This window comes from Ambystoma mexicanum, chromosome 10 (assembly GCF_040938575.1).
Source record: "Ambystoma mexicanum isolate Mex_15411 chromosome 10, UKY_AmexF1_1, whole genome shotgun sequence".
NCBI lineage: Eukaryota > Metazoa > Chordata > Amphibia > Caudata > Ambystomatidae > Ambystoma > Ambystoma mexicanum.
In genome coordinates this window covers 861,175,407-861,200,798 of record NC_090932.1, presented here as the reverse complement: position 1 = coordinate 861,200,798, position 25,392 = coordinate 861,175,407, and the positions used below count along the sequence as shown (strand labels likewise).

The 25,392-nt window shown below is 47.2% G+C and overlaps 1 protein-coding gene across 7 annotated transcripts in view; it reads left to right on the top strand.

Annotated features, from left to right (window-relative positions):
• The first annotated feature begins 7,070 nt into the window (after positions 1–7,070).
• Positions 7,071–25,392, top strand: part of PHC3 (polyhomeotic homolog 3) — a 1,926,480-nt gene continuing 1,908,158 nt past the window's right edge. For 4 of the 7 annotated variants that reach the window (XM_069618561.1, XM_069618560.1, XM_069618557.1 and 1 more), the window contains exons 1-2: positions 7,274–7,440; positions 8,834–8,982. In XM_069618561.1, the coding sequence (XP_069474662.1) occupies positions 7,413–7,440; positions 8,834–8,982 (177 nt within the window). In that variant the 5' untranslated portion in view covers positions 7,274–7,412. Of the gene's footprint in view, positions 7,441–8,833; positions 8,983–25,392 lie in introns of all 7 variants that reach the window. The other 3 variants (XM_069618558.1, XM_069618559.1, XM_069618556.1) reach the window with 3 other exon arrangements.

The window sequence follows — 25,392 nt, the reverse complement described above, 5'->3', positions numbered from 1 at the left end:
AGTCAATGGTTCAGAGTCTTTGTATAGGATAGCACAGTTCTGGTAGTAAACGGTGAAGTCTTTACCACAGATCTTAGAAGAATTTGGTCTGACGAAAAGTTAGATGTTGATTTAGGGAAGGACAAGCCTTCGAAGTCGGGAAAGTTTCACAAACTTTCACCGTGGCTGAAAAGATTTCCGGACTGCATTTGCACAGTACCTTTAAAGTGAAGAGCTGTAGCTGAGGCAGTTGTTCCTGGCAGTTCGAGCAGATCTCGCTGTTCCTGAGCTTCAGTCGTGGGGGCAAGAAGGAGGATGTCGGGAGGTTCCTGCACTGCCCAGCGAAGAGGCCACAAGCTTGGTAAAACATTGGTTTAAGGTGTGAGTGCCTTAAAGACCACAAACTGGTATCCTTCCCACTGGCTATCCGGTTTTCCACAGCACTCTGCAGAAAATTCGACTAGGAGGGGACGGTGTCCAGGCGGCTTGCGAGTTGGTTGTTCCCACCAAACTCAAGGGAAGAAGTTAACCTTGAAGGGCTTCTCTGTCGATGGAGTTTCAGGCAATTCGGACCTGCAGCAGGGCTTCACCGGTCGTCCAGGAGTTGCAGCAGTTGTCTTCCTTCAGCTCGTCTTCGGTTCTTTCGTTCCAGTGGTCGACTCTGCTTTCCAAGTCCCAAAGACCTGCTTTTAAACAGTTTTCCCCCATACATTCCAGCTCGGCTGTCACTCACACAGCAGGGTGGCTGTCCTTGCCAGACAGCCAGCCGGTCAATCACGCCAGAGTGCATTCAGGTCTCCTAGGAGCCTAAGCACAGGAATTTCGGGCACCTCCCTCACATCCTGTCCACTCCAGACACTCAGGCGCCAGAGGAGGGCTTCAGCACTGAAGCCCGCTAAAGGCCAACAAAAACAAAGGGACCAAACCTGGTTTGGCGCGCAGAGTTAAACACAAGAAAGACCTTTCCAAAAAGAAATGGCGAAAAAAGTTGACAGGAGTCTTTTTTTACAGATAGGTCTTGTGTGCGGTATTGAAAAACATGGCTGACCCGATTTTTAGCTACTGTTGTTTGTGGTCGGGAAAAATTATGGTAGTTTGATCTAAACCACTGCCACCAGCCATTTCAAGTAGGAATGGGTAACATTTGACTGCTGCATGAGTGTTTTGACTCAGGGAATGCTAGGCAACCTCTCCAGCACTCTATAGGAAGATAGTGTGTGCTGGGTCTGTAAATTTATAGAGACTAGTAAAGTCAATTTAACTTTACATGCTCTGTGAGACAGTAGTCAGTCCCAGAGAAGGTATTTAAACCTTGGGAAGTCTGAAAGACATCCCTGTGCCACTGCACTGAAGGTGCTGTGTGACACACAGAAAAAGATGATGCATATGGAGTTGTTTTAAAACTCCATAACCAAAGAACACAAAAGTAAAACACATTGAAAATGAAAAGTTCAAAGCCCCAAAATATAGCAAAAGAGCTGGACGGCTCTAAGGTAGAGGGAATTAAGCACATGGGTGAGACTTCTCCCTAACCTCAGGACCTCAGTCTGTAGCCCCTTCATAGCTCGCTTTCTCTGGGGCGTTCTACTATGCCTAAGAGTCCCATGGTCCTTGGGTACTATACTCCCTTTGCTCTGTCCCTAAGGACGGCCATCTGTGTTGAACCTGTTGTAGCCCCCTTGGATGGAATATGTGAGCCATTCCAATGCCACTAAGCTCCAAATTTTCGCCACCCATTCGTGATGCTGTGGAGGTTTCCTTGACTCCCATTTGCGTGCCAGTACCAGTGCCGCCGCCATCATCATGATGACATAGATCTTACGGTACACCTTGGGCTTGATGACCTCCGTCCCCCCCAGTCCGATCATCGCCAGGTCCTTATTCCCATTGCACTTAACCCCCTATGACCTGCTCAATGGCTTCAAATCTGCCCGACCAGTATATATTCCCACCATATATGACTCCAGGTGCCCACCGCCCGGCACTCCTCCAGCAGTGCTGCAAGACCCTCAGGAACATTCTGTGCAGTTTTGACGGCATCATGTGCCATAGGTAGATCAGTTTTTACCAGATCTCCCTGATTTGTAGGGATCTTGTTAGTTTAGGGATACGCGCCCATAGTCTCGACCACTTCCTCTCCTCTACTGTACAGCCCGTGGCTTCCTGCCACCTTCTCATGTATGGCGTAATTGGAGGATCCTCGCCTGCTTTTAAGTGCTTGTATATTGCTGTAGCCAGATGCCTAACCCCCGGGTCCCTATTAAGGTACTTTTTTCGAAGGGGGTTAATTGGCGAGATGCTGCTTGTTGCAGAGTGGGGTGATGCAGCCAATGCCTCAGTTTGATGTAGTCATACCACGCAGTATTATAACTGATCAGTTTTGGTATATGATTGTGGCTGCAGAGTCCCTTCTGATTACTGCAGCCACAATGCATGTCTTGGAGAGTATACAAGGCCCACTACTAACGCAGAATTACTGAAAGGATTTGAAACTTTCAAAAGGCAAACAAGTGTCATGGCTGCGCATCATGTTACCCCTTGAAACACTTGTGGATAGGCCCATAATAAATAACAAGTCAATCAATCAATCAATAGCTAATTGCGTATAGAACAGGCACAGGGGTAGATTACAGTTACAAATGGGCCTAGTGACATGAATTTGAATGGAAGCTTGTATTAATTTTAATAACCTAATCTGAATAGGTACATATTAACTAATTGTATAATACTAATTAGTAGTATATGGATTGCCGGATATTTTTTAATATTGTTGATTTTATGTAAAGTACAGTTTGTTGTTTTATTTATTTTTCATTTAGTGTGGTGACATGTATACAAAATGCTTAACTCATACGCATTCAAAAAAACAACAAAAAACGTATGGTCATGCTAGCCCCTAAGGCCATTCTCAACCACTACCTGCCCCCACCTAAAACACCCTTCCCCCAGGTTCCCTTTAAGCTAGCTCTGTGCTTTTAAGGGGAAGTCTATTATTTCTAAGCATTTGTGTGTAAGGTAATGGAATATTTGCAGCTATAGACCAGCTCCTGGTTTAATCAAAATGTCTCAAACAAGTGTGGCTTCAAGCACTTGATTTATAATCAATATGTGTACCCTTACATTCGTTCCTTGCACTGACTTCCTGTTAATTATAAGCATGTGCAAAGTCAATCGTTTTGGCTCTTGTATAGGGGTTAAATAGGCATTTGTCAAGCACTGTCATAATAGACCCAAATACTAACACCATTTGCCAGTTGTTGCTGAAACATGTTTGGGGATGCTTGTGGTCTCGTGCATTAGGTGTGTGACCTAGCAGTTTGGGCTGGACTGCCCCTTTAGTGGTGGGAACAAGCCGGATTTGCATATGGACTTTCCCCTTATGTAATGGCTTGGCAGGCTGAAAAACGATGGTCTGGAGGGTTGCCCAGAGCTGTGGTTATGATTAATTTAAAACCTTCCAGCCATCACCTTTTTGTTTTACTTAAGTCACCCTGAGTGGGACGGGTATGCCCAGACGTGGGTCCTGAGTCTCCTGGGCCTAGTGACCTACGCTGCTCCTCACTGATGATGCCCAACAGGGCTGAGACATGCTTGGGGATGCTTGTGGTCTCATGCAGTAGGGATGTGACTTAGCAGTTTGGGCTGGCCTGCCCCTTTGGGGTGGGACCAAGACTGATTTGCATATGGACTTTCCCCTTATATAGGCTTGGCAGGCTGAAAAACGATGGTCTGGAGGGTTGCCCAGAAAGTGCCTGTGGTTATGATTAATTCAAAACCTTCCAGCCATCCCCTTTTTTTGCATAAACCAATTTATGACCAGTGTCTGGAAAACGTCTATCCAATACATACATAAAAGCCAAAACTGTTAGCTTTGGCAATGCCTGTTTCCGAAATGAAAGGGAAGTGACTCTGGAACTGAAAATACTAAAAGCAAAACCTTTATATGGTAAGAAATGGGACAGGAAGTTCATTTTTATAGCATTTTTATATTAACGTCGATACCTCCTGGCCTTTACTTTCTTTGTATTTCTACAACTTTAACGCTTTGAAGGAAATAATCACAGTGCGTGCTGTACAATAAATGACGCCCTATGCCAGATACCGCGTTTAAAACTAGAAATTCGACTTCGACGCCCAGTCTGGTGTTAAGTATACGTTTACCCAAAAAAGGATGTCTCCATATGTACATAGACCCCGAGATAGGCACACAAAATCACATTTCTATACACCGTTTCATGTATTCTCCTAGCCATCTAGGCGCTTTTATTATAGTGCTCCAAGTTAGCGGCCTCCCATTCCTCTGGTGTGGGAAAAAGTTGGCCAGACCCTTCCGGGATTCGGAACCTAGTACGACCCTCACGTGTTCATGCATATAGACGAAGAGGACCTGTAGCGCTTAGGAGAAATGTAACGGCACAAGAAAGTCGGTATGTGTCTGAAAAGGTAATGTAAGCACAGGCTGGCTCTGGCGTCTCCCACCCACGCATGTACAGTGTGGCACAGCTACCGAAGTCCTGACAACCTGTAGTAAGAAAGGGTGTTCTGGCAGCTGTATTGGCTGTCTCTCTGGTCCGTTAAATTAAGTGACGGTTAATTCAAATATAGATCTAGGTCTAACTTTGTATTACTAGAGCGTTGCAGCCTATTTGTTAAAGCGGGTCGCGGCGAGCTGTTGCTAATTTGGGTTTTGGAGGCTGGGCCATGGTCCAAAGTTAAAGACGGGTGGTGTATATGGGGAAAAGAGTAAACGTGATATGCCAATGAGCTGTGCATTCACAGGGAACTGTAGACCTGCGTTCATAGTGCGCGACACCGTGCATTCAAACCAGTTCATCTGCTTTAGAATCTTTAGAGTAGTTTCTCCGAATTAAATAAACGTTCTCTTTCTTAAAATGTGAGGCAATATTCTCCCACCATGCAATGTGTCAAAGGACTACGAAGGCATCGTATCACGCGCTGTTTTGGTGAGCAGAAACCCAATTTTAAGTTCTTCCGCGAACTCAACTATTTCTTGCTAAAATGTCATGGTGTCTTGTAATTTTACAATGGTCCAGAGACTGCCACCCTTAAATATGCATGCTAATTTAGTGCTCTGTGTAATCTGAAATAAGAATTATTTTTCTCAACTTTGCAAGCTATTTTAACTGTCTATGTATCCCGAAACAAGAATTGCTAATTTGTACTTTCAGTACTTTCAGTGCGTTAATTGCGTTCATTTGCTTTTTGGGACAGAGCTTTCTATAAACTCTCATAATGTAAGAATGTGTTTCTAATTTACAAACCAAAGAAACATTATAACGAAAAATAGGATTTACAAAGCCCAGCAGCGTGTCCCCTGATAGCTCAGTTGGCATTCACTGGTGACGAAATAACATCTGCACGTCACCCAATGCTCAAATTCCCGCCATGTGTTTTGAAGTTACATACGATCCGCCACATAGGTGTTTCTTGGTTGTTCGTCCATTACACGTGATTAGCCGTCATCATTTGGGTTAATTGAACTGCTAAATGAGTGTAGCCCCGCTCTCATTGTAGTGTCTGCAAAGATCACCCTCTCTCCGGCACCTTCAACTCTGGAGGGGAGGGGGGATCAGAAGATTTTCAGGAAAGAGTAGTGATGGCAATTAATTCATTCATTGGTGTGATGTTACATAGTTGGTATTTTGGGAAGCCCCAATTAGCATTACATAATATATACCTGACTTTATAAAATTGGTCTTACTTTTTCATACACCTGCATAGTTTGACTAATTAATCAATATCTAGAACGCGATTCAGACATTTAAAAAGAAACACAAGAAAACGAGTTTTCTTTGGTAAAATCAAGTGTTCATGTTATTGATGTTTAAAGGCAGCTTTTTTAATTAAACATAGATAGGTATGGTAATGTTGTATAACCCATATACACAAGACACGTGTTTCAAAGCGCTCAGAAAAAAACAGCAGTCATTCAGAGCCCTTCAATTTCTGAACTATACAAGCCTGTCACATGACATAAATAAGTGGATACATACAATTAACGGTGTAGATATGCGTAAATACGTAAAATATAAAACGCTGAAGCTATTTTTTTAAAGAGACTACAATGGAGAGAATCCATATGTGTGGGGACTTGGACAAATCAGGAGAAGTCATTTTAGGAGCTACTGTTGTCAACTTTGCTTCGTGATTTCCATTGTTTTATTTCACAGCACCTTTACAGGGCAAAAGAAACGTAATAGCCATGTTAAAAAATATACACCTCAGAGGCATATGAAATACCACGTTGTAATCTAATCATTGGTATGGCGTGTAACAGGATCACCAGAAGAAAATCTGTCAAGCACAGCCCTTCCTTTTTATTTGCATGCAGAGGGCGGTTATGGCCATAAAGTAATGTCGGCACAGGCAGGCTTAACATGTGGCCTATTGGTTAGATTGCCAGGTGGGCGGCCCGACAACCCGTGTTGTAAACCTGGCATTCCAGTTGGACCAAAAGTTGGGGATGCTGAGCAAATAATGCCATTCCCATTTCCCACGAGGAGAGCATTTGCTAAGTATGGAAATTACTAAAAACATTCGAAACACTTTTACCAAAACACCATACCGCTAACTATGGATTATGCGCATTGACACATTATTTGGCGGTAGCATATAAAAACGCACCACGTTCCCTGGCTCTGAACAGAGTGCCTGCAAACATCACGATGCGGACTCCACACACCATTCACGTAATTTGCAGTTGTAAGTGTTTATGGACGCACGCTTCGGTCTGTCTTAGAGTGCCGCACCAGCATACTATAAACACTTGTCCAGCTTCCAGTGACTAGTACTATGTCGCAGCCAATGTATTAATTTGATAGTAGTGCTTCAAAAGCAGGTGAATCATGTAAATGTCTCTCTGCATCATTTTCACTCGTTAGGGCGGGTAAACTGACTTTTCAAGGAAGGAAAGTAAACTATCATTTTAATTCAGTGCATGCCCGTGGGGGCCGTCTGTACGTTATTGCTACGTTGGTGACGGTGCAGTGGCGGCACCGGTAAGCAAGGTCTCCATTGACCCTCGCAGGCAGGTAGCCGCGCGTGCGCACTGCCTTTTCTGAACGAGCAGAACATAGAAGATGGCGGAAGTCGAGTGAGCAGGCTTGTTTTTTTCTGCTGTGAGACAGCGCTGGGTACCAGACAGCGGAGGCCGGTGGAGGGGGTGTGTCTTGCAATAGTGTCTGCGCCACGACTCTGGCAAGGAGAAGAGGCGGCTGCGAGACAGGAGGGAGGCAGCAGCCTGGACAGTAAGGTATCCACACACCAGGTGGGAAAGGCTGAAAAGGGGCGTTAACGTCATGAGGGCAGTAGCACCGTTCGTGTCCTAATGTACATTTGTCTCGAGGGCCGGGGCTGGAAGTCCGTGGAGCAACAGCTGCAGCAGGAGTCTTTCTGCCACTCAGCACTTGTCAATGGACAGCTGCCAGATCAGCAACCCCGGTCAGCATCAGAAAGTTGCAATGTTTTTTGGGATGGTGCTGATCCACTCCTTTAATTCAACTTTAAAATATCTAAGTTATCAATTTCGAGTTAAATGTTCTATTGTAATTTTGTGTGGCGATACATTTTTAACAACGGATGAAAAAGCATATTATTAATCGATACTAATTATCCTTTTGTTAACCGCAAAGAGGGTCTCGCAAACATTGACGGGCTTCTGTTGACTTTTGTCTTGTAAAAAAAATCAGCCCCAGCTCTCTTGTTACCTATTCCAATTGCAAATCATTTAGTGCGTTGAGTTTTTTTTTTTGTATTGCTTCCTTCAAACATGTTCGCACCAGAAATACAGTTAAACAGAGACGTGTTCCTGCTGTTTTAAGCAGGTTTGAGTTTTTAGCACAACACCCAAATGTATCAATAATCATTTTTGACCCTAGAAAACCTCGACTGCACCCTCTAAACTGGTAATGTTGGTTAGGCTAATGATAAATAAAAACAAGCATTGGCAATGCCAACAGTTCGGACTTGTGTGTAGGCATGGAAAGGTACTTTCCAGGCACATATGTAATGGTATTAACTGCCCATTAATGGTAGCAGGTGCAAAATGGGGCGAGTACCTCGGTATCTAATAGCAATGACTGGCAAATACCTAAATACTTGTATAGCCGTAACTGCTGTCTTTGTCAATGCTTGTTTTTGAAAAGACTTGACACGTACAGTGCTTATAAATCGAGTGACCGAAGGCAGACCTGGTTAAAGACATTTTTATTATGCCAATAAGGGGTTAAAACTCGATTAAGTAATTAACTCTCAGAATACTGCCCGGAAAAAAAACGCTGTGAGGCACCTCGAGTGAAAAGCTTGATGGACAGTAAGGCTTATTAAAGCGAACTCAAGGAGTTCCCATGAGCAGGTGTTTTGGGCGGGGAGGAGCAGGAACTGGATGGGAATGGCCATTGGGATTAGCATATCCACGGGCAGTCATTGGGTGGTCAAATAATCAAACACCTAGAAGCTATGTGTTCTTCCTCATATGCCATTTCTACCTATCTGCACCCTAATACAATAGGTTCGGCTTATAGTTGTTGCAAGTGACGCCTAATAGCCCAAATTAAATATTGTTTGTGAAAAAAAATGTCCTTCCAATATAGAGCTATCTGGGAATGCTAGCAGTTAGTTGCTTCGTGGGGAATCAGGGATGCACATCTATTTAAATCCATTTTCAGATGTTTGATGTTTTCTTCTCAAAACTAGTTTAAACGTTCATGCTCTATTTTTTTATTACTTTTTTATGTAGTCCACGAGTCCTATGAAAAGACCTTTGAAATATTGGGCATTACAGTTGTGCATGACTAGCCCTATTAACACATGTCCTTTCTACTTGATACTCAAGGATTGCAAGACGTTATTACAGCCATGGATAAAGAGCAGAGCACTTCAGCTAACCCAGTCATTTCCAGCCCCAGTACCACGACCACCTCTCCCAAGGCACAAACGCAACCAATATCCCTTTGCAGTGGTGGGGAGCGCCAAACTATTCAGGTATGCCTGCAGATTTACTACAATATATTTTCTGTTTGTGAATTCGGCCGCCGTATACGAGGGAACATGTTAACCAAATACCACTATGTTACATGTTCATTTTGTTTATTATCCAGAGGGTTATGGATGACTCTTTGAGGCAACTGAAACAGTGTCAGTTCTCAAGTTCGTCACTTTGTATATACCAACAAACTGCAACTAATGTTTTCCTCAGATGTTGCTTAAACCTTTAAGTGCTATGGGTATTTCCCCCAGTGCCAAGGCCCATGTAGGTGGTCGTAACGCCACCCAGGAATCCTAGGTTGCTGTAGGCGGGTGTGAGAAAATAACCAAAAAGGGCTAACATTTTGTGTTTTCTCAAAAAATGCCAATAAAATGATGTACAAAGAAGCCTGTGTTTTTTTCCTTGTAAGAGCTAGGAACAAATGGTTTGCTGTGCTGAATTCCCCAATTTCCTGGCTTTCAAGAACAGGTTGAGTGGAACCACTTTTTGCCAATTGGACATGCATGGACGGAATGGAAGAAAAGGGTAGGAAACTGAATTGGAGGACAGAAAGGCATACATTTCTGAAAAGTAGTGTTTCACAAAACAAGCAATACCACAAGCCAAACACTGAGTCATGGTACACAGGAGTTTTATGCTTGAACAGACGTACTTAGCATGTGTAAATCGGGAAAACCAATGTGGCGAGGAAGGGCAAGCATACATTTTTTAAAAGAGCACAGGCAGACCGTTTCAAGGGTAGGTGACTTGTGCATGTTACTAAAGTGTATGGTGCCTAAAGCAGCGACTAAATGTAGGGCACATTTAGGAAATGAAAGCGTTGTGTGACAAAGGGCATCAGGGAAATGGGTCAAAACGTTATGAAAACCACCCAAACACAACAAACGTCATACCTTCCCGCGTTCACACATGTGTCACGATGAGAACGGTACCCCACATGTGTGGGTGCACCTACATGGGTGCCAAGGGGAAAGCCTAAAAGACCCCTACCCCCAAGTCTGTTCCGACAGCTGAATTTCACAATTTTTCCAGGCGGGCACAACATACATATATGGGCCTAGGGTGTCCAAGCCACCAAAGAAAACGGGGAACCCCATGCATTTCTGAAAAGAGGACACCCGTGGGAATGCACAGAGGTCTGACTTGCACGAAGCGGCCCAGAATTTATTACCCACAATACCTGACAAAGTGTGATATTTGGTGGGGAAAAAACACAATTTTCACTTTGTCAGGGATTCTGGGCAATAAATTCTGGTCCGCTCCCCTTTCCAACGACACCTCCCTCAATCTCTGGATTGAAATATAGCCGGAGATCGAGGGAGAGCAAGGTGTAGACTCACCTTGGTTTTCACCGCAGCAGCCCCAAATGACTGCTGCAGTGAAAATTACTTTCACGTCAGCGTGCTTTACACATGCCAACGTGAAACTGAAGGTAATCCAGCCCTCTGGCAGTGAGGGGGAACCTCCCCCTCACATAGCCCGGGGGTTGGATTACAGTTTTGTGTGATCCCTGCTCTGCAGGGATCACACAAAACAAGGTGCCAAAAAGGATGAGTTATCTCGTCCTTGGCACTACGGAAGTAATTCCAAGGACGAGGTAGCTCGCCCTTGGCACTGAAGGGGTTAAAGCAAAGGTTCAATCACATGTTTAATTTGAACAATTGTAAAGACAGTCACATTACACAATACATCGATTGTATTAAAGATTTTATTTTATACCTGTGAACTACACCTGTTAGCTTCCATCATCTTGTGATTATGTAATCTTTAGTGGTATCAAGCTAAGGGTAAGTGCCTTGGCAGCAGTAAACATGGCACATGCCCCGCTTTTGACATCCGCCGTAAAGCAACACTCCTGGTAGTGACATTGGTGCTCGACAGAGATAAATGTACTGCCTACAGACTTGCGTAATCACAAATCTCCACGCAAATGCGGAAGACACTCATTCCACAACCACATTCATTTTGTTCACTTGCTTCGCACAAAAACAAGCAGCAGAGATGTCTATATCTATGTGGTTTGTATTAACATTTACATTGTGAAATGCATCAATGTTAGTTAGGAGTACGGTTATGACAATAGCGAAAACATCACATCTTTGATTCTACGGTGGCTTTGACTTGAAATCCACATAGCCCCAATAACATATGTCCAATAATATAATTAGTTTAGCTTTGTTGTATTATTCAGTGGTTTCCTCTACATTTTAATGTTTGTCCTTCATGATCATTCCCTCCAAAAGTGAGGCAGAATATCCCATGTTGTTGTGCCAAATGTCTCAGTCCTGTACCAAGCTCTGTCTCCTTGAGAGAGAGAGAGAGAGAGAGAGAGAGAGACCACGTGCGGGATGACGTGGGAGGAGTCAGGGGAGAAGCAGTTAGTAAGCAGTTGGAATTGTAATAAAGACGACGTTCCATTCCACTCCGGTGTCGCGTCCTTATTCTAGTAGGCCATCCGGCCTAACAACTGGCGACAAGGCGGTCTCCTGTGACTCAGAGTCCTCCAAGCTGGCGGGGGATCCCACTGTGCCAACGGCACATCCAGTGCGCCATCCGTGCACATTCCATTCTGTGTGCCAGCGATCCCACGACACACTACGACACCTGATCCCGGGTTGCGGTAAGGGACCGCTCAAGACGCCCCCATCGCTTTGATCCTCCCTGCAGTGTAAGAAGTGCACAGTCTCTAGCGTCACACCACGTGGCAATTCACCAGCAGTCGTCCTCCACACGCGCAGGGGCACGAAAACACACGCAGAGCCCTCAGGTGGGTACCTCCTCCTCCCTCCATTACTGGCGATTTTCCTCCCCAATGCTACGCACTACTTCCTCCTCACGTTGGCTGCTCCAGCCTTCATGATAGAAGGTGCCGGCGATCCTGAGAGCACCACGATACGCAGGCACTACCTCCTCCACACACAGGCTGTACCGGCCCGCAATATGAAAGGTGCCTTTACCTACACCCGCCACAGTCGATCCTGCCACCATAACAGCGTAACTCCTCGCATGACAGCCATACAACCGTGATATCCACTCAAAAGGAAGCCTCTGTGTCACTCTGCAAAACACACCAACCTGGGCAAACAATGACACGTGTACAAGTTGCACATTCTCAGCTCCCCCTCCACACCGTGCTCACATCCAGAGCTGGGCACAAGACACTGAAACAGGACGCTCTGGGTGCAATACAAGAGAAAAGAGAGATAAACCTCACGGGCCGAGTGTCAAACACAACGCCCACAACTGACCCATGACAAGTGCCTACACGGGTGCCGACCAACCACCTACTGCTAAGTGGCTCAAGCCAAAAAAGGGCACACATACTTCAACTGCCACACCTGCCACAATGAGCGACCCAACGCCACCACCCCTCCAACCATGTCCACAACTACCCTGCTGCGCATGCCGCTCCCGTTCACCATGACCCACAAGTAGAAAAAAAGGCCTGACGTGAATTGAATGGATGGATGACTTTAACCACTTTGTAAAAGCAGCAGGGGAGGAGAAGTCACTGAATCTACTGGACATGTTTATTAACATCGTTGGCAGTGAAATCAAGACACTCGTCAAGATAATCCCCCCAGAAGAACAGCCGGATTTCACCTCTATGATGAATTCCCTGAACAAGAAACTCATGATTGAACCCAATCGTGACCATGAGCGCTACATGTTCATTAAGTGCACACAGATGGGTAAAGAAACAGTTGATGAATTAATCACCCACCTGAGAGTCAAAGGCACACACTGTCAGTTCCATGCCTTCTCATTGGATGAGGCCATAAGACTGCGGGTAATAGAGGACTGCCTATCCCAAACCCCGAAGAAGCAACTACTGAAAAAGCCATTCTGAATAGACGAAGTAACCGAGCTGGCAAGAATTTTTGAAAGAGTGGAGACACAAGCAGCATCGATGACCGGAAACCCCAGCTCCAAACAAGACAAGAGCGAGCTCATTGCTGCAGCTCAACCAATAAATCAATGACACGGTAACAGGGGAGCTGTGCAGTACAGATGGGGCAACCAAACAGGACCCAGACCACAAAGACAGTGTTACTGCTGCGGGATGGAGTTCCCACACTCAGTGACATGTCTGACTCTCTCAAAGATGCGGCAACTGTGGTAGAGAGGGACACTTCAGGTCTGTCTGCAGGGAAGGCAGGCCATTTTCCCACTCCGCAAATGTCTCTGCAACCACAAAACAGAATATACAGTCGGACCCCTGAAGGCCCCTCACACCAGCCGAGATACTACCAACAGGGACCAAGGCGCTGCATAAGAGCCGTGGAAGAGTACCGCCCTGAAGACTTCTCCCAAGACTATGAACCCTATGACCAGGGCCCACAACTCGAGGACGAATGCGATGGACATCCGCAAATGTATCAAGGACAAAATGAACAACAAAAATTTGGACCCTCATACGGAAGGGATGACTACAATCAATACTTACAAGACGAATATGTCAATCTCATCCTGGATGACAAGGAAGTGAGAGAGGAGCCCAGAATAGCCGTCAACATCGGCAATAGGCAATTCTGTTTCCTGGTCGACTCTGGACCCATCTTCAACATTATGGGACGAACAAGAGTTCCTACAAATCCCCGAAAGATCGATGCTGGCCAAAACCAATTGAAAGATTTTCCAGTGGGTTGCAAACCTCCCCTTTCACACCATAGGACACTTCAAGCACCAACTCATACACAATGGACTTACTGTAGCCACGGTCATTCATGTAATCTGGAGACCAACGAAAGGGCGATGCCTGCTGTGCTACCATACCGCATCCTGCCTAGGTCTCATCGATAACCATTTCCGTGAAGGCGATGTAATCCAGTCAGTCGCACCATCAGGCGACAAGGAGAATGTCTGCATGATAAACGACAACCCTGTGTCGCAGACCCTCATCACAAAAGAGACAATCCTGACAAAATCTCCATTCCTCTGCAAGGTGTTGGGGAAACTGAGAGGACCTCCCATCAAACTGCATATCAACAACATGGTCCGGCCCGTTCCCGAGCATCCCAGGACAGTGGGATTCCACTTGCAAGAGGCCGTCTCGAAAGAGCTTGACCAGCTACTCAACAACTGCATTATTGAACCGGTAACAAGCCTGACCCCCTGGGTTTCACCTCTGGATATCGTCCCCCAAGGAAGGAGGACACCTGAGACTATGCGTACACATGAGGATGGCTAACACCGCCATCCAAAGGGAACGGCACCCGTAGTCTCGAATTGAAGACATGAATGTCCAGCACAACAAGGCTGTCATGTTCTTGAAATTGTACCTCAATCGGGGCTACCACCAGATGGAACTACATCCAGAGTTGAGGGTCATTGCCACCTTTGCCACCCATGATGACCTATTTCAATACAGATGCCTCAACATTGGCATTTCATCGGCTGCCGAAATTTTTCAGGAGGCCATCAGACAAGTTATCAGACCAATACAGGGTGCGCTGAACTATAGCTATGATATCCTCGTCTTCGCCAAGTCCTGAGTGTTAGGCAGAATTATATGCAGTACTCTTTGGGAGCACTACACACAATTAAGACTACAAGTGACAGTACCATTTCACCTTTGGTACAAGCCTGTACTACACAGTTCTAGTGGTAGCGGTAGTGGAGCAGCCACACTTATCTCAAGAGTAAGTGAGCTGTACAAATAGTTACACAAAGGACAGTAATTACAATGATTCAGGCAAACACTGACTCAAGGTTTCTAAGTAGAAGAATATATATTTATTTACTCAACCGTTGTATAACATTTCACTATTCTAAGCAAGTTAAAAATCACAATCATAAATACACCACATCACTTCCCTTAAATTCCAGACAAGTTAAGCTCACAAAATGTAGTGGGAGCAAAATGGCACTCCAGCAATTTAAAAGGGAGGGAAAGACAAAGTTAATAGAAATTAGGCAAAACCAACAGGTAAGTAAGTACTCGGGGCAATTGAACAAGAGAGACTGCAGTGAGGAGATCAGCTAGAAAAGACTTGGGGCCAAAGTCAATGGATCAAAAGTCTTTTGCGCAAGATCACACAGTTCAGGGTGGTTTGCGGTTAAGTTTGTGGCACTGATTCCAGACGAGGTTGGTTGGTAGAAAAGTTAGTTCAAAGAGAAGGGCAGGACAAGCCCTCGGTTTGGAGAATTTCAAACACTTTCACCGCGGTTGAACGAAACGGACAACCAGATTTGCACAGTACCTTAAAACAGAGAGGGAGCTGTAGCTGAGGCGGACGTTCCTGGTAGTTCCTGCAGGCTCACGGTTCCTGAAGCGACTGTTGGACTGACACGAAGTAGTAAGACTGGAGGGTCCTGCGCCACCCAGGGAAGAAACCAGCAGCAGAGCAAAACAACAAATAAAAGGTGCGCTCCTTAAAACCCAAGCAGGTTCCGACCTTTCTGGCTATCCGGCCCACTGTAGCTCTGTAATGCGAATTTGACCAGAGGGGTCCTGGCTTTTAGTTTGGGCAAACTGGTTGGTCCCACCAGCTCAAGGGAAGAAGTTTCCTGGAGGATCTTCTCTGTCGCCAGATTCTGGCGATTCGGACCTGTAGCAGGGCTTCACCGGGCGGTTCAGTCGTGGTAGGGGTCCTCTCCTTCTAGTTCTTCGTTGGTTCTTTCGTTCCAGTGGCGACTCTGCACTTTCAGTGCCAGAGACCTGCTTTTTATTCAGTCAAACCCCATTCATACAGCCTGGCTGTCAATCACACAGCAGGGTGGCTGGCCTGGCCAGTCCCCTTAGTCAATCAGACAAGAGTGCGACTTGGGTTACCAAGGGAACCCATGGCAGGGGTCTGAAGATCCCTCCCTCACATCCTGCCTACCTATATCAGGAGCCTTAAGGAGTGCTTCTGTGCAAAAGCCCACGAAAAGACAGCTCACAAAGGAGTCATCCCAGGTTTGGCGCGCAGAGAAAAACACGAGAAAGACTTTCACAAAAAGAAATGGTGAATAAACCCAGCCGGAACCAAAATAAAATGTATTTGGTCAAGCGGGTTTATGTTTGAGGCTAATATAATAGCCTAAAACATTACCACGTTTATATAAGATAATCGCGGTAGAAAAGTTAGGATAGATACCACTGCCACCAGCCAAGTCTTAATGTTAAGGGAGCGAAACAAGGCTCCAAGAGGCACAGCCAAAAAGGGATAAGAGTTAACCCTTTCCAATACTCCATGTAAGATGGGGTGTACTGGGTCTGTGGTTTAAAGTGACTATATAAAGTTAATAGCAACTTTACCTGTTTCTTGGGGACAGTAGTCGGCCCCAGAAAAATGGAGTCAGTGGGATGTCTCAAAGATAACCCTGTGTCACTGCACTGAAGGTGCTGTGTAACACACACAAAAAGTGGTGCACATGGAGTAGGTGAGGCGCCAGTGCCAAGTTCACACACAAAGTAGAAATACACATTGAAAAACACATGTAAGAGTGGGAAAAAAGGCTCACACTCTTACCAGGTGAAAACAAATAAATCCTAGACACCCAGCAAAGCTGCTGAGGGACTCAATAGGGAAGGGAAATCAACCATTTATGAGAATTCTCCCTAACACCGAGAGGATCATGACACCACACTACTGACGACATGCACTGCTGTCCAAGAAGCAGGGCTGACACTTAACATTGAAAAGTGCTGTTTCAGTAAGTATGACGCCGGACCCCGACAAGGTCAGCAGCATTTCCAACCTCCGAGAACTGATGCAAGTAGCGGACATCTGTTCATTCCTGGGGATGGCAGGCTACTGTGCTGGCTACATTCCCCACTACGAGTCCATTACAGAACCACTACGACGCCTTTTGCAGAAAGACCCCGTATTCACCTGGTGAGCCGAATGTCAAGAGACATTCCACATCATTAAAACAGCTCTAGCGGAAGCCGGCCGGTTGGCCTAGTTCGACCCTGACTGGCACACAGGAATTAACGTGGATGCGAGCACCTTAGGGCTAGGATCAATACTGGGTCAGACAAGTGGTCCAGACAGACACCCCGGGCACATCGTCGCCTACGCGAGCAGAGCCCTGGCCTCACCTGAATCTGCATACTCACAAGCAGAAAGAGAGCCTGGCAGTGGTATGGTCAGTTATCCTTATTCGGGAATCCACGTACCAAGATGCCTCCGAGGATAGAGTGCTGGGGCATCAGAATACAAGAATATGACTGACAATATTCACATGCCCGGGGGTGACAACAACCCAGCGGACTACCTGTTGCGCCACCCTACAGGTATGCCTATCTCCAGAGAAGGTGATACAGAATATATAAATTACGTAGCCTCCAATGCACTCCAACCACCAATCTCACTCGAGATGGTCGCAGCAGCATCCGCTGTAGACCGTCCATGGCGTTAGATTATTGACGTGCCATTTTAAACCACCCGGGGGTGTGCAGAGAAGACATGGACAGGCCCCCAAGGATACACACAGAACTGGCTGTAAAGAACCATGGCGTTTTACTGAGGATGTCAGCTGGTCATTCCAGCGACACTCAGGGCAGAGGTGATCAAGACAGCCCATGAGGGGCACAGGGGTGCCGACAACATGAAACGACAGCTGCAGTGTCACGTGCGGTTTCCCTTCTTGGACTCGATGGTTGACAGATGGGTGAAGAACTGCTTTGCAATTCAATCTACGGCGAAGGCAGAGGCCCCAGTCCCACTCCAACCAATGCACATCCCAGACAAGCCATGGGATAGAGTAGCGGTTGACTTTTATGGACCCATGGAATCGGGAGGGTACCTCCTGCTGTTCATTGGCGAATATTCAAGGTTCCCGGTTGGCAAGAAAACGGCAACCACTGCATTTGCTCACTTAGCTGCAACATTTGACGAAGTACTGAGCGAATGGGATATCCCAAGGACGATCAAATCTGACAATGGACCTCCATTCAATGGTCACAAGTTTGCGTCCTTCGCAAAACACATGGGGTTGCCCATCAAAAGATTACCCCCAGGTGGCCACAAGCCAATGGAAGGGCTGAACGGTTTATGGCTTCTATTAAGAAGACAATGCAGAGAGCTTGCTTTGAGTGTGCTGACCCCCATCAAGCGCTATGCCGGCTACTCCGAGACTACCGGAATACCCCCCACAAAGCCACCAACAAGGCGCCCGCAGAACTAATGATACGGTACGCGGTCCACACCCGTATCGTGAGACATCCAACGGGCCAGCAAGAGGGAGATCCTGAAGTTATAAGAAGGGACACCGAGAGTAAAGAGAAGGAGCGGGCAGACAGATGAGAGGAGAAGGGCGATGCCCAAGGACTTCCAAGTGGGCGATGAAGTTCTAGTGCAGCCGGCAACCACAAAGAAGACTGATGCCCAGTTTGCGCAGAGGCCGTTCAACATGGCCATCAAGGGCACCATTGTGACAGCCGAGGACGCAGACAGGGAAGTCACAAGGAACAGTTCCCAATTCAAGCGCCTCATTAAGAGAGAAGATGAAAGGCCCCCACCCCCCTGAACCTGATCCCGAACCACGGGAGCCCGGAGATGACCTGTGGATTCCCCCAGGAGAGGTCCGCCACTGAGTGGCGGAAGCAACAGGACCACCCATGGGCAGTGGGAGGAGCGAAAGGCCCTATCGCACCATCAGAAGACCACCCCGCCTAGTGGAAGAGTGCTGAGGTGGATGTCGGGACATTTGTCCGGGGGTGATGTTACCAGGCTCTGTCTCCTTAAGAGAGAGAGAGACCACATGGGGGATGACGTGGTAGAGGGGAGGAGTCGGGGGAGAAAAAGTTAGTACGCAGTTGGAATTGTAATAAAGAAGACGTTCCATTCCACTCTGGTGTCGTATCCTTATCCTAGTAGGCCATCAGGCCTAACAAGTCCATGAGCACGATGAACATATTTGTAGATGTGGCTTTCAAAAGACTTAAAAAAAAAAAAAGATTTTATTGAATTTTACAAACAATCAAACAATATAAACCAAACAGTGCATGTTCCAACATTTCCATTACACTTTTCTTAATTCCTAACCACTACTCCCTCTAACCCACCCCCCTTGCGAGTCTATTGCATTAAACCTTCAGTTTCTGCATCCTGTGGTTCGGTCTCCTCCTCTGCAGGCTCAGCGGGGTCAGCTAATGACCCAAACAGTTCGGCTATCCGTGATTTCCAGGCCATCGGGAATTAATTTCCCCCCCCCCCCCCCCCCCCCCAGTGCTACACGCTTCTTGCCATGCCATGGTTTCGGCTTCTGCCCATTTTTGGAAGTTTTTCCTCCACACCTCTATCTTTGGCACATGGCATGACTTCCATCCCATGGCAATCCTCCTTTTTGCGAGCACATAAACCAGGTCCCTCAGCTTGCTTACATGCCTGAGCTTCTGTGGTCTGGGGAACCCCCCCCCCAGCAGACAGGCCCACACTGTATCCACTACTATCTTGACCCCTCTTTCTTCTAGTTTATCTTTCATTCCCCTCCAGAATCTTTCTATGATCGGGTATGACCAGAACATATGCACCAAGCCCGCGTTCTCCTCATCACACTTGGGGCGTGCTTGCCGTCCTGCATTTTCAAACCTCGATATCCTCCAAGGCGTCATATAGGCCCTGTGTGTCATGTACAGCTGTATCTGTTTCAGCCTTGCGTTTCTGGACACCACCTTAGGATACCCCTGCACCCGTTCCCACACCCCATCTCCCATTGGGGCCCTGACCTCCATTTCCCAGTCTAGTCTCATCTGCGTGACCTCCTTCCCCACTTTAGACATCAACATCTCATACAGTCTGGAAATCTCGTGACCCCCCTCAGCTATGTCATATATCACGTCTATGGTGGTGTCTAATTCTTCCTCCAACACAGTTTCAGGCCATGTTCTTTTAATCCTCTGTACCACTCAGTGATATGTGATGTACTGTCCTTCGTGCAACCCAGCTTCTTCCCGCAGCCCCTCAAAAGTAATACTTGAGCCCTCCTGCCAAATATCACCCATCGTTGCCACCCCAGCCGGTTCCCAGTGGGTCCGGAGAATCATTTGCAGCTGAGCATCTGCCCCTGTCAATACAACCAATGGTATCTGCGGTGAGCAGGGGGACGGGTCTCCCATCATTTGACATGCCCTGCGCCACACCTTCCACCCCAGTAGCATCATTTTAGGGCGCCCCACCATTTCCGCCCTGGGTACCCACTTAATTTCTTTCAAATAAAAAGGTGCACAATCACGCCCAAACAGCCTAAGTTCAGAGGTCTCTTCATCAGAGAGCCATTTGGCAACATACTGCAACTGGCTTGCCACATAGTACGCCTCATAGTTGGGTAGCTTTATTCCTCCTTTGTCATGGAAGTTCTGAAGTTTCCATAACGCCACTCTGTTTCGCGTGCCATGCCACAAAAAGTCCCTACACAAGCTATTTAGTTTGGTGAAGAACACCTTAGGAATCAGGTACAGTATATTCCCGAAGTAATGTAGGAGCCTCGGCAGGACCATCATCTTTAGCATGGCTCCCCGCCCCATCACCGCCAAAGGCAGCTTTGCCCAAAACTGCATGCACTTCTCAATTTTCTTGATGGCTACTTCTGTATTACACCTATGCTCCTCCTCCACGGTGTGATATAGGTCTATCCCTAGGTACCGAAAAGTACTAACCGCCCACGGTACCTGCAATACCGGTAACCTCTCTGCTGGAATCCCTATGTACCCCCCCAATGGGAACAAGCTAGACTTCTGGGGGTTCACCGCTATGCCGGACAGCACAGCGTATCTCCAGAGCACTTCCAAAATTTACTGGAGGTTTTCCTCTGGGAATCGCACGTACAGCAGCAAGTCATCTGCATATAGGGAGATCAAATGCCGCTCCCCTTTCACCTCGATGCCTATGGTGTCATATTGCTGCCTCAGATAAATCGCCAGAGGTTCCAGGGCCAGTATGTAGAGCATAGGAGACCACAGGCATCCTTGTCTAGTACCCCTGCTGAGCTGCCACCTCTCTGATATCACAGATCCCGTCTTAACTCTAGCCAGCGGTTCGCTATACAACATTTTCGCCCACCTTACATATCCAGGCCCTAACCCGTAGTGCTTCAGGGCCGCCAGCAGCCATGGCCACTTGACGGAGTCGAAGGCCTTGATCGCATCCAAGGACACGATTACCATTTCCTCATCACTTTCTCTGCCAAACTCAATGATCCTCTGGAGTCGCCTATGATTATTGTTAATGTTTCTATGGGGGACATAGCCCTTTGATCCGGATGTATTAATTTGCTAATAACCCTCTTCAGTCTATTCGCTAAGACAGCAGTTAATATCTTGCCGTCTTGATTCAGCATTGACACAGGTCTAAAGGAACCACAGCTGCGCCCAGGTTTATTAGGTTTATGGAGAGGTACTATGACAGTTTCTCTCAGTGACTCCGGTAAGCGTCCCATCTTGAACGCTTCGTTTATCATCTCTAGCGGCGGGGGGAGGACCTCTTCTATATATACTTTGTAAAATTCGCTTGGAAGCCCATCTGTCCCCGGGGTTTTACTAGTAGGCAGCTGCCTCAACACCTCCCCCAATTCCTCCAGGGTAATCGGGGTGTCCAATTCCTCTCTCTCCTCCTCGCTTATCTTGGGCAGCCCCATATCCTCAAGTGTTTCTTCCATCATTGCATGGCTACTTTCCCCATCTTCTCTGTATAATACTTTAACGCTACCATCTTCTCTCTCTATAGTTCTGATTGTGGCTCTGGAGGTCTCACTCTTATATAACCACGCCAAAAGTTCCCCAGTTTATCACCTCCCGCATGCTGTCTCTCTATGTATTTTTTATAATTAAGGTTACACAAGCTCTCCCAATATTCTGCACATTTTTGCTGTAGCCTAAGTATCAATTCTAGCTTCTCCGCTGTATCGCCTCCGGCCTTTAAGGTCTCTTCTAATTTTACCTTCTAATTTTACTTCCGTCTCCCGCAGTTCAGCTGAGATCCCACCTTGGTAGGCCCTTGGATTTCGCTATGGCCGCACCCCTCATGACAACTTTGAAGGCCTCCCATAGTGTTCCCGCCGAGTCCACACTCCCAGTATTTGTTTCAAAATAGTTTATGATCTCTTCCCTCAAATCCTCTCTAAAGAAGGGGTCCCGCAACGCCTCCATTCGTAGGCGCCATGTCCGGATCCTCGCTCTCGGGGGGTAGTATTGCCACGCAAGAATCTGGGGCGGGTGGTCCAAGAGGACCCTGGCCCTATACTCTATGTGTGCAATCTCCGCTATCATTTCAGGTGATGCAAAGACATAATCCTGCCTCGTTGATAACTGCAGTGGGGCACAATAATGTGAATATTGCCTTTCCTGGGGGTGCCACACTCTCCATGCATCTTCCAACCCAAAGTCATCAGGCAATGTCTGTAGCACCCTGGCTGCAGGGGCCGGTTTATCCAATTTCCCATCCGATCTGTCCACCCTCAGGTTCAATACGCAGTTGAAGTCCCCTCCCCAGATCACCGCGCTTCCTACACAGGTTTGCACTCAATGTCCTAATGTACGCCGCTGTATTCTGGTTCGGGGCATACGTGTTAACAATACTTATCTCCCTGTTCTCCACCAGTCTGCTCAGCATAGCCATCCTCCCGTCCGTCTCAGCCACCACTTGCAATCGCTGAAACGGGACATGTGGTGCCACCCATATAAGTACTCCTCTTGCGTAGGCCGAGTACGATGAGCCAACAGACACCCCCTTCCACTTTCCCGCAATCATGTCCATCCTCTCACGTGTAAGGTGGGTTTCCTGCAGCAATGCAATATCTATTTTCTGCCTACGCAGATACAACATAACCTTGCTCCTTTTTAAATAGGTATTAAGCCCCCGCACATTCCATGTGAGTATTTTAAGGTCCCCCATGGCCTGTTGTAGTCCCCTTCCCTCTCCTACAGGTGCGGTTTGACTTTGAGTTCCAATCCAATCTGTATAGGCTCGCATCCCATTCTAAATTCCCTTTAACCAAAAACACACCAAACTTCCCGCTCCCCCTCCCTCCCACCTCCCATCCCTTACCCAATATCACCCCCCCAACTGTTGCCCAGCTCCATCCCTGGATCTCAGGCTCCCCCGCATCTAGCTCTTTCTGGCTCTCGCCTGTACTCGAAGCTCCGCAGGGTGAGGCCGCCCTAGTGGCCAACCTACTACATCTATAATGCGGGGGGGTAGGGTGCTTTCGCCCTGCCGCTCCTATAGCACATCGGATAACTACACATTGCCATACAATTTAAATATATGTACCCGCCACTATATTCCAGTCCATCAAGTCCCTTACAGTCAGCGGTATTTTATCGAATATCAGCCTCCTACAGCCGCGCCCATTGTTCTTAGCCTTCGGCTAGGCGCCCTTGGGATGTTCACACGCCACCATAACAGTATGCATACCGTATCCCAGTCACTTATATCGTCCATCTTGGGTCTCTTCCGTGTCTTGTTCCGGGCAGCCCTGCAGATCCAGCCATGTCGTTGCTTCTTCCGGAGTGTCAAAAAATGCATTTTGCTCTAATGCACCACCTTCAATTTCGCAGGGTACGGAAGCATATATTTTATCCCAGCCGCCGCAGCCTCCTTTTGATGGTTACATAGCTGTACCGCTGCCTTTGGACCAGCATAGTATAGTCTGGGTACGCCGTGATGGTGCTCGAGGCCCTCTCGATTGTTCCACCTTTCTCGGAAGTACTCCAGTATTTTCTCGCAGTCTTTGTAGTTCAATATTTTGGCGATTATCGCTCGTGGAGGGGCCCCTGGTCTCGGCTTCCTCATGAGGGCTATGTGTGCACGCTCCACTACAAATCCCTGCAAGAGTGTGTCCCGGCCCCAATTCCTTGTAGGAGTAAGTTCTCGATGTAATCAGTCGGGTCCTGGCCCTCTCCACCCTCCGGCAACCCCACTACGCGGATATTGTGTCTCCTCGCTCCCTTCCGCTTCTTCTGCTCGAGACTCCAAGTTGGCCACCTGTTGCTTAAGGACATGGATCTCCTTTGTATTGTTGGTGCTGTTGTACATATTCGTTTTCACCGCACCTTCCAGGCTGCTTGTACGTTCCGCCAGCCCCCTGACATCTTGTCTCAGCAGGGAGACTTCAATGCCCACTGCTTCAATTTTAGCCTCCAAGGAAGTGCGCAGGTCCAACATCGCAACCCCGCCAAGAGTCTTTCAGCTCCGTAATGGCCTCTAAAATCTGATGATTATCAGCGGCTGTGGTGCCCTCAGCTTGTGCCATCGGGCCTTTGGGTACGATGGTCGCAGGAGACTGTTGTGTTTTTGCAAAAATATCCATCGTGGGTTGTTTGTTCTTATTCATGCCCACGGCCCCTCGCGCCGACATTTTCCGGCCTTTGTTGGGCCTCTCTATTGCGATTCAGCGTCCGCGTGTCTCCCCAACAGTCTTTTCCACTCTTATTGGCTGTTGTGATGATCTTCAAGCAGTCGCGACATCCGCCTCCTCTCACCGCTGCTAGTTGCTCATCAATGCCGAGCGAGCGCTTCTCGTGCTTGTCGTGGTGCGGCCTGTCTTTTCACACCTCTGCTGCCGTTGGGCTCCTGCCGTCCGGGTCAGCACCCAAGCCTTCGCGACCCAAGACCCACCGCCACAGGGGTTTCGCTCCATCTCCACTTCGCCATCGTCGTTCTTTCCCCGTGGCCGCCACCTCTCTTTGTCCTCTTCGGGTGCTCTAGTTTTGTTTTCTTTGTTGTCGGCCATCTTGTGTGACAATGGACCGAACAGCCGCCATCGTTCGCAGAGCAATTCCTCCAGAATCCCGCTTACGATTCTCTGTCTTTATACCATGAGCAGGACCTACGTTCCCGTGCATGTGTGACCAATTCTGGAACCAGTGGCACACTTTTAAAGGTAGTTTTCACAGATCATCTGTCGGATCTTCCGGAGCTGCACGGGAAGCACATCCTACTCCATGGCTGCCCAAGCCAGGCCCCTGGCTTTCAAAAGACTTACTTGTAGTCTGCAATGCCCAATAGACCCACAGCCAAATCAGTATCTCACAACCGTTTGTTTCCACAGGGCATTTGCAAACACCTGATTTTGTTGTTAGCAGGAGAAAGCCGATTGGTATATAGTTGAAAGGTATGGCAAAACGTTTTTCTACAGATTTTCAATAGGCACATTGCTTTTGATATTAGGGAATGCTAACTGGCACGGTGGGACTGCTGCATTTTACCATATAATAGTAACGATCCGACTACTAGGGAGTGATAGGTTCACATGTTGATTGTTCACCCCTTCAGGTGGAATATAAATTCTGTGGCAATGACATATTTATTAGGCAGATGTACCACCTGCTTGTTGATAAAGACAACTTCAGTATTCTGCCCTTTTTTATGTTAAATACTTTTTTATTAGTATTTCTAAACATTACAATTAATTGAAGAATAAATAAGTTGATTACATAGATTTAATAAAAGCTGTTACAACAATACAGAGAAATC